Raw genomic sequence first — 10,196 nt, 5'->3', positions numbered from 1 at the left:
AAATATTAGTATAACCAATTTTCCATGATGTTCACTTCTTTCTTTTGTGTAAACATGGTTTGGCCAGGACCAGCCTTCTGATAAACAGTTATATTGTTAAGATATGGCAGTTGTTATCTCATTTCCCAAGGTGATGGATGAAGGCCCATCTGATGCTGTTCTGCTGAAGGACAGAAGGTAGTTTTCTAGAAATGTATTTAAGGAGAGTTCTAATTGTTTGCAGTGCATCCATCATTATTCTCTGTGAATTAAGTGGAGTGCTGAAAGAACCATGAAGCTACTACTGCTTTTGGGCCTGGTCGTCCTATCTGAATGTGTGGTAAAGTACGTAGATGATAGAACATGTCTTTGTTTTGGACTCTCTTCCTTTTGAATAGTTTCCACTGTAACTAAGTATGTTTCATAGTGTACCATCAGCTGTTATTCTTATAACCTCTGATATATATCATATTTCTGAAAAGTGAACTAATTTCTCTGAATAAACTGGTGTTTGTTTTGCCCAGTCATCGTTGCTCTCTCTTATTCTTACTTTAAGGGTTCCCCTCAGGAAGGGAGAGTCCTTCCGAAACAGGCTGCAGAGACTTGGACTTTTGGGTGATTATCTGAAGAAAAATCCATACAACCCTGCTTCCAAATATTTCCCTACCTTGGCTCAGTCTTCAGCAGAGACGCTGCAGAACTATATGGATGTGAGTATAATGCTATGTGTGCCAGAACCTGCCTATGTATTAAATTTACAATAAATGACCAAAAGTATTTTGGCATTTGTTTTGCTGCTAAAAAGTATTTACCTTTTGTTCTTCTGGGAAGGCTTTCCACTAGATGTTGGAACATTGTTGGTTGCATTTGCCTCAATTTAAACCTAAGTGGTTTGGCACTGATGTTTGGGGATCAGCCCTGTCTTGAGTTAGCATTCCAATTTATCCAACAGCTGGGTTGAGTTCAGGGTTCTGTGCAGGCCAGTCAAGTTCTTCCACTGCCATTTCTAAAAATTCTCCAGTTCTGGACGGAGTTTACTTTGTGCTAATTTTTATTATCTTGCTGAAATAAACTGTTATTGCAAAGTAAGAAGCACTTAGTGGTCAAGAATGCCATTGTATGATGTAGCGGTACCTGTGTTGGCAATGATAGGTGTGGCTTATATGGTCAATTCCAATAACTAGATGGTGTGTCCATATACCTTTGGCCAGACAGTGTATTTCTTGGTTCTCCTCATCTTTTGCTTGCGTATTCTGACCCTCACCAGTGCCTCTTGTGCCTTTTGGCACTCTTGTTTCTAACATTCATGAGGGATTTTATGCTTTTATTTTTTTCCAGGAATTTTGTCTTCCCTTATAGGATGATATGCTTGAGGGAGCTAAATTTCAGTTTCCTGGATGTGGATTTTTTTCACGGCAAGAAAACATGTTTTCCTGAATATCCAGCAAACTATAGAAGTATGATAGTAATATGCCATTTTAATGTATTGTAATAATTTCTTAAATTTAGCTAGAGACAGTCATTGACACATCCACTGGAAGTTTATGCCTTCAATTGCCTTTTGCCTTTCTTTCCTCATGTTTAAATCACATTACCTACACTAGTAATGCATGGCTTGTGGTAGGAATAAAGATAGATAAAGGCATCACAATTTAAGGGATCTATATTAGCCATATGTCTTCTAAAATTGCAATAATTGCAATCTTTTTATGAAGTATCTGAATTGCATCTGATGTATCATTGTATGCCCATGTCTAAACAAGACTTATACTCTTCCATCTCTGCATTATAGATTGAATATTATGGGACCATTTCCATTGGGACCCCTCCCCAGGAATTCACTGTTATCTTTGACACAGGATCTGCTAATCTGTGGGTTCCATCTGTGTACTGCTCCAGCCAAGCCTGCTGTGAGTAATAGATAATGAGATTCAAGTAGCATTTGTCCTGACAGAAAGACTTAATTTTACGTACGTAAAAGTGTGGGTTATAAAGAATAGTCAATGGCTAGGAACACTTATTTTATCTACTTAAGAGCAGCAGTGTTCCTAGTGACTTCATGTGTCTTATATAATTCTACAAGAAAAACAAAAATTACCACTATGGCTAAAAGGATGGCACAAAAAGCACCAACTATACTTCTATAAGAATTAGAGTGCAAATTATAACCAGTTTTTTAAACCCCAATACATATAACATATATGTGGACATGTACCAATGTTTGAGCCATCTTTAATGATGGTATATAGTGTAAAAATTAGGTTTCTATTCGCTGAGGGGTGCAATTTGTTAGGCACCCACCGGTTTTTATCATTAATCGCAGAAAAATGTATTGGGATGGTTACTATTCTGTTGAGTGCCTTGCAAATTATGGTCACCCTGGGATCCTTGCTCTTTAAATAGAGAGAGGTTTATAATCAATATGGTAGCAGTGCAGTATTTCCTTGCATGGGGACAGGCTTTGAATGCCAAAACTATGAACAGGAAGTCCTGACTCAGCTGAGGACCACTAACTTATCCTCCATAAATCTACAGAACCTGTAGACCAGATTGATTTATTACATTCCAAGTCAAAGAAAATACACCTATAGTAACTGTGTTATGAATAATGTGTTATGTTTAATTTACTTCTTTATTAAAGATTTGCTGTTGTTTCAACATAAACATACAGCATGGTAGTTGTTCCAGAATCTTTTGTATGTATATTTCTAATATATAATTGCATTGCTGAACAAAACAGAAATGTGGTCATACCTACTCGTAGGTATCCATCTGTTCTGTCCACAAGCTAATTGGTTGGATAATGTAAAGGATTGACCAGTGTTTGGCCACCTTATAGCTTTGGTGAAAAAAAATTTACATTAATTCTTCGTTTTCTCTGAAAGGCAGGGAATTTATATTCTTTCATCAATTTTGCAGCAAATCACAACAGGTTTAACCCACAGCAGTCATCCACTTTCCAAGCAACAAACACTCCAGTGTCTATTCAATATGGAACCGGCAGCATGAGTGGGTTCCTGGGATATGATACTTTGCAAGTAAGAATAAACCCTACAAATGTGTACAGTATATATATATATATATATATATATATATATATATATATATATATATATATATATATATATATATATATATATATATATATATATATACCAGATTTGATGGTGCACTCCATTAACCGTGCTAATACCCGGGTGTCCATAAGAAATATGTATAAAACGTTTTGAACGTCCACAGGGTTCTTCGTCAGGAGTGTATAACAAACCACCAGGGACCCACCACACCATGAAATAAATGCCCACAGAATTGTTAGGCAACCACCGTTACTAACACACGTGGGTCATTAGCAACAAGTTAATTTGACACTGTGCAGAAAATAAGGAGTGGGAACGAAGTACAAGTAGGAGGTGCAGATCGTTAAAAGTAGAATAGTGAAAGAAGAACTTACCGTGCCAGTCAAACACCACTCGTCTAGCCTCCTCCCCTCTCGGTCAGTCGGTAGCAGGGCTAATCGGATTGAACCATGAGGTGGGTGTGCGGCGAGGGCACCAGAACTCAGTGTGCTGTCCCAGTGCCATTACATTCATAGATATATGGCCTGACAATGCGCATTACGTGTCTCTGAGCGGAGCGATGGAGATATAATATTATAGAGGCTTCCGATCATCTATGCTGCGGTCAGACTTAGTTTAAGGAGCCCCAAATCTGGTCTCGTTATGAAACCCCGCCAGTTAGCTATCTACTCCATATCAACTCATATAGGGACAAGGTTTAGTGCACTGGGCTATGTCCACAATATGTGGACCAATTGTTGAGTCCCTTAGGGGGACGCAAACTCGAAAAAATCAAAGCAATTTGTGAAAAAAGACAGAAGAAATAGAGCAATTCGGGTTTTCGCTCAATTTTATAGAGTTTTTTTACAATTCAATTAAATAGATTTTTATTAACAAAAAAGCTAAAATTGGGCATGGGAGTTTGGTCGTGGTTTTTTCATAATATATGAGATAAAGTCAGATTTTAGTAACCCCCTTAATATAGTAAACCACATCATTTGTGGCACATATATGCTAATCTTTTATCTTGTATATTTTACCTGATTGAGGAAGGCTGAAGGTTGATCCTTTTATTACATTTCCATGCTGCACATCATCATACCAATCTTTATAGCTGCCAATGTCATTTGTGTATCTTTTTTCATGGCTTTGACTAGAATATCCCATATACAGTATTACAGGTTCTTCTAAATGATGGCATGGGGGGGTCCTTAAACTCAATCATATTAGGATAAGCATGCAATAACAAGCCCCAATCTATAAAATATACATTCCAGGGTTGTAGTGTTTAGTGATGTACTAAACAAAAACCTAATTACACTTGTGACTATTGAAAAATCTGCCCCTATTGTATATTTTTTATTATTGTTTAGTAAGATGCTGCAGTTAGGCAACTATTTTAAGGTATTTGAAGTCTGTTTTTGTTTTGCTCATTAGTTTTTCCTTTGGTTTGTTTATATGTCAAACAAAGGTGGGAAATATCCAGATTTCTAACCAAATGTTCGGTCTTAGTGAGTCAGAGCCTGGTTCATTCCTCTACTACTCACCATTCGATGGAATCCTTGGTCTAGCTTTTCCCAGCATTGCATCATCTCAAGCCACACCAGTGTTTGACAACATGTGGAGCCAAGGACTCATACCACAGAACCTCTTTTCTGTGTATCTCAGCTCGTGAGTTGTATAATAATATAGGACAAGTATTTTATACTAATTGTATAATGTAAACTAATGCCCCCATTTAACTTATGATAATAATAATAATTAAAATCAGAATTGCAAAACTATAACAAACTGATTGTTTGTATAATGTAAAAGAATGTCCCCATTTAACTTATGATAATAATAATAATAATAATAATAATAATAATGTCGGAATTGCAAAACTATAACAAACTGAATTTTAGTGAGCAAAAATATTGTTAGCGCAAGTAAACACTGACATAGTGCTAGATTGAGGGAAAAAAGTGGAATTGAATTAGGAGATAAGCGTTTATTATCAAATTGAATCTGGCTTTAAATCAGATGGTGTGTTTTGTTTATGTAACTTCATCCAATATGGGGAGGCACATTTATTAAAGGTCGAATTTCAAATTCATGTGAGTTTTTTTAAAACTCTATTAAATTGGAATCTACTTGAAATTCAACTGGGGGGTTATTTATAAAAAAAAAAATCAAATATCTAAAACTCTAATCAAATTCAAATCAAATTCAACTAAATTCAATTCAAGTTTTTTCTCAGAAAAGAACTCGAATGTCAGGAAGGCTACTAACATGTCCAAATTGGTCCCTGGATGTCTCCCATTGACTTATACATGAATTCAGCAGGTTTTAGGTGGCAAATAGTCTAATTTGAGTTCTTAAAGGGCAAGAGTATGATAAATCTCGAAATTTGAATTCGATTTTAAACTTGAATCGAGTTTGGATGATTCACTATTTGAATTTGAGAGTATTGACCATAAAAACAATTCAAATTAAAATTTTCAATTCAACCCTTAATAAATCTGCCCCTCAGTGTATTTCAGTGAGAAGAAAAAGTCTTTCAGACGCCATCAGATTTTATCTTGTCAGATGGCAGATGCAGCATGCAGTGTTCCCTCTTGTTTCTTCCATTTAAAATACACAGTCACAGTACAGGCAGGCAGGCACCATTGTGGAAGCTGTGAACTGATGCATACTCCCATGCACTGGTTACACAATCATAGACATTGAGGGGAGATGGAAAATATGAGGAGTGTAGTAATATTTAGGAAATGTAGAATAGAAAGAGAAAGTGATTGCTTGCTATGCCTGAAGCAGAGACACGAAAAGTAATATGGATTGACAGATGAAATGTATACATTTATAAGGTATGAATGTGTATCTATAAAAATAATTAAATTTACAGTATGTTTACTTCTTTTATTATACAGCTTTTCATGTCTGGATGAAAGGTCCAGTTAAAACACCATAAATATGAATGTCCCACAATAGCCCAGTGAAAAACATTATCTTAATCCAACTGAGAATGGGTGGCCCTATTTGAAATGTAAGGTGCCATGTGTCATCCTATCAACCTGAACAACCTAAAAGAAAATATGCCAGATACAATGGCCCTAAATTACTCCCAAACAACATTTAATGCTAGTACATCCATACATTAAAAGGCTGTTAGCTGCTTCTGCAACAACACACATCTATTAATAACTAATGTTAATGGGACTATTTTGCAAGGTCATCTTGACATGTTTGTTATACACGTTGCATGGCTGACTGGCAATTAGTTCAGCTGCCTATCTTAAAATATATTAAATCCAACATAATTAATATTCAGCAATCTAGCATGGGAATATTATGTTAAATTAAGTAAACCATGTCTTTAGGGCCATGCTACATTGACTTGTAGCAGACTACTTAGGAGTTAGGAGGATTGATGTTTAATTTTTTTTTTTTTTTTTGGAAGCAGTCTGTGGCACAATTAAGAGACCAAATTACTTTATCATTCTCTCTCTTTGTTTTTAGGGGCCTATTTATCATGCTGTGTAAAAAGTGGAGAGAAGCATTACTGGTCATGTTGCTCATAGCAACCAATCAGATCTTTGCTTTTGTTTTCTATGAGCAACATCACCGGTAATGCTTTACTCCACTTTTTAAACAGCATGATAATTATACCCCTAATGTTTCGCTGTGTGCTCTTTTAAAACCAATTAGAAAAATCAATGAATGGATATTGATAGTTGGTCCAGCATAAGTACAATATTATGTGTTTTCACAGAAAATTCTTTGTTTGCACCACAATTTGTTGTTGGCCTATGAGGCCTATACCTTGCCGCATTGAAATAAAGAAAAATATTTGGTTTGCTGCAAGCTGGTTAAAGGAGAACCAAACCCTTGCTAATAAAAACTCCTACCCCCATACCCTACATAGACCCTCCCTTTACCTTTGGTAAATGCCCCTAACTGCATGCGCAGTTGGAGCAATCTTCTGTTTCGCAACAACTGCGCATGCACTGAAAGTCACGGAAATTGCTGAAGTGCCAAAAGAAGACCCGAAGATTACGGAAGAGAAGAAGATGGCGCCCATAAACTCTAATGCTCTGAATCTGCACCAAGGGGTAAGTAAAGAGTTATGGGCATTTACCAAAGGTACCACCTAGGCTGGAGGGTAGGGGAGTACGGGTTTTTATTAGCAAGGATTTGGTTCTCCTTTAAACATCTCAGGACTGCTAATTGAGCCAGGGCCCTGGAAGGAGTTTGTATGTTTCCCTGTAAGTGCATAGATTCCTCTGGTTACTCCTATTTCCTCACTGACAAGATTTGAACTGTGTGTGGCTTAAAGCAGTGGTTGTGTTTCCCTCACATTTATTACTACAGGGTTCTTCCTTCACACTTGGATGAAGGGTGGTATGAAGCATTGTTAAACTGGAGACATGTTTATCTCTGTACTCCCACCTCTCAGTGCTTAACATTGTATAACTCCCTCCAATGAGGAAGGGACAGATCTGTACAAGGGAAGGAGATCCACAGATAACACTGGGATGAGGCACATGAAAGAAGACATTGTATTTTAGAAAAACATGCAGATGAGCCACGTGTTAGGAATTATAGACACCATTTATAATGGTGAGTGAGTAAAGAGCATAGACATCATTTATAATGGTGAGTAAAGAACAGAATGAGCTGTAACGTAAAACCATTAAAGCTAACTAAGCTGCAGTTATAGTTATATATTTCTGTGAAATAGTAATGCAGATATTATTGCTCTTACTTGTTTACAAAGAATATTTTGTCTTTTTCAGTGATGGTCAAACCGGCAGCTATGTTCTCTTTGGAGGAGTTGACAATTCTTACTACAGTGGCAGCCTAAACTGGGTCCCCTTAACTGCTGAAACCTACTGGCAAATTACTCTTGACAGGTGAGTACATTTTCAATCATAACATAAAAACTAGGAATGAAAATTTGTCTAGTGTGTTTTGGCAGGCCTTAATGTATATGCTTTTACAATTTAACTTACCATTTTACGTCCATCTACAAATATATCTAGTGTGGTTTAGCTTTAAAATATCGAAAGATCCATCTTATTAAAAAAGGAAACAATGAATTATTTTAATTTATAAATTGCTTAAGGGTCAGTTTATTTTATCTTTTTTTACTTTCATTATGGCTTTGCATAATAGAAATATTAAGAACTGAATGAATTTATTTCCCCTAGGCCTTATGTGAAGGTATAACTGACTTCTACCCTTTGGTCTTGCCTAAGGAGCAATTGTATCAATTGTTTAAACAGCTTCCCTAAATGACACTCTCTAAAGTAGTGACACCTTGTTACTTATTGCCTGTATGGAGACATAAGTCTATTCAATCACGGTATAAGCTATTGCCCTGCATGAACCACAATTGTAACAAAACAAAAAGTTAAAGTGTGCCTTTAATTGTTTTTTCTCTATCTCTGTTTAGCGTATCAATAAATGGGCAGGTTATTGCTTGCAGTCAATCCTGCCAGGCCATTGTAGATACTGGAACCTCTCTGATGACTGGCCCCTCTACTCCAATTGCTAACATCCAGAACTACATTGGAGCAAGTCAGGACTCTAATGGACAGGTATGGCAATAAAGATAGTATCTATTCAGGCTTGAAACACAGATGTGGCCTTGTAGCTTGTAGTTCCTGACCTTTCTAAGCAACTAACCTATATCATATTCTGTTTCTCAGTATGTGATCAACTGCAATAACATCAGCAACATGCCAACTATTGTCTTTACTATCAATGGTGTCCAATATCCATTGTCACCCTCTGCATATGTGCGCCAGGTGAGTGATTGTTAAGGATTCATCCTTTATTTTCCAAAATATAATTCTCTTTACACCTGTCTCTCAAAGTATATTATTACTAACTTAATGGTATTAAATTTTGTCAGAATTGAATAAATATGTAAGCCACTGATAACTTCTAATAAACTATGGAGGTTATTTAGTACAGATGAAAATGTAGGCTAAAAATCACAATAATTTAATATTGATTCTTTCTTGTCCTTATACATATACATACATACTTATACATATTCCCCACATAAAAATACCATTAAGTGTGAAAATGCTTTGCCCCAGTTAATAGTATTTATTGTGTTCCTACAGAATCAACAAGGCTGTTCAAGCGGATTCCAGGCAATGAACCTCCCCACCAATTCAGGGGATTTGTGGATCCTGGGAGATGTATTTATCCGCCAGTACTTTACGGTGTTTGACAGAGCCAATAATTATGTGGCAATAGCTCCAGTTGCTTAAAATCTATGATTATTTTAATCTAGCCTTCCTGTTAGTATTCATTTGGTCCTTCTTAATCATGCTAATCCTAAACCTAGAACAAGCAACTAGCTGCAACAGTCCTCCAACTGAAAGTTTCAATAAACCAACACTGTTGGTCTGCCAAAGTTTTTGCATCAATGACCTACGCTATAATATGTGTACAAAGTATCTTAACACAAACATTTATTGGTTCAAAATTTCTGAGCACTTTTGCAATTTACATTAATTTTCTATTTTTAGTGGTTTCTGATATATTAGCAGCTTTAGACTGATAATAGCAGGCTTAGCTCAACAGCTCATTTTGGCCCAAAATGTTGATGACTATGTCTATGCACTTCCAGTACTTTAACCATAGGACTGCCAATTCATATTTGAGCAAATAGCCTGCAATTAGCAGTCTACTAATGTAAATATTTTAGAAACTGCTATAAAAATGTGGGTTTAGAACCCCTTTACTATCTTGTGAGGTGCAGAGAGACCTACATTACACTTTAGATGCAGTTTAATTATTTGGCCACCCGAATATGTCTGAGAGAGTAGTAATTGCTGTAATCATTCTGACAAACTCAGATACTCTTGTCACTCTTCCCAAGTTAACCAGCCATTTAATATTTAGAGTCAACAGTAAAGGGCTGATTCCCAGTAATATCTGTGGAAAGTGCAAATACATTTGTCCTTTAAACCCTAGACTATTGTGAATCTGCATTTGAATAAGATTAAATTATATTTCATGTCATATAAATAAAGGTCTTTCAGCATTATGAACTTTGTCATGTCTTGCATGAGGTTGGCAATGTTAAACCCATCTTTCAGCCAGCATACGAACTGCATATTGTAAAAGTTAGTCAACAATAAAATCTAGAATTTCCTTTCTTCT

General features: G+C 36.2%; 1 protein-coding gene across 1 annotated transcript; it reads left to right on the top strand.

Annotated features, from left to right (window-relative positions):
• Positions 1-263: 263 nt before the first annotated feature.
• Positions 264-10,080, top strand: pga4.L (pepsinogen 4, group I (pepsinogen A) L homeolog). The gene is made up of 9 exons (NM_001085568.1): positions 264-324; positions 536-689; positions 1,772-1,889; positions 2,899-3,017; positions 4,507-4,706; positions 7,811-7,927; positions 8,470-8,614; positions 8,726-8,824; positions 9,149-10,080. Exons 1-9 carry the CDS (start codon positions 272-274, stop codon positions 9,296-9,298), a joined length of 1,155 nt encoding a protein of 384 aa, NP_001079037.1. The 5' UTR covers positions 264-271; the 3' UTR covers positions 9,299-10,080.
• The last annotated feature ends 116 nt before the right edge of the window (positions 10,081-10,196 follow it).

The sequence above is a fragment of the Xenopus laevis genome, chromosome 7L (assembly GCF_017654675.1).
Source record: "Xenopus laevis strain J_2021 chromosome 7L, Xenopus_laevis_v10.1, whole genome shotgun sequence".
Lineage (NCBI taxonomy): Eukaryota > Metazoa > Chordata > Amphibia > Anura > Pipidae > Xenopus > Xenopus laevis.
The sequence above is the reverse complement of the archived record's forward strand: the minus strand, read 5'-3'. Positions and strand labels throughout refer to the sequence as shown.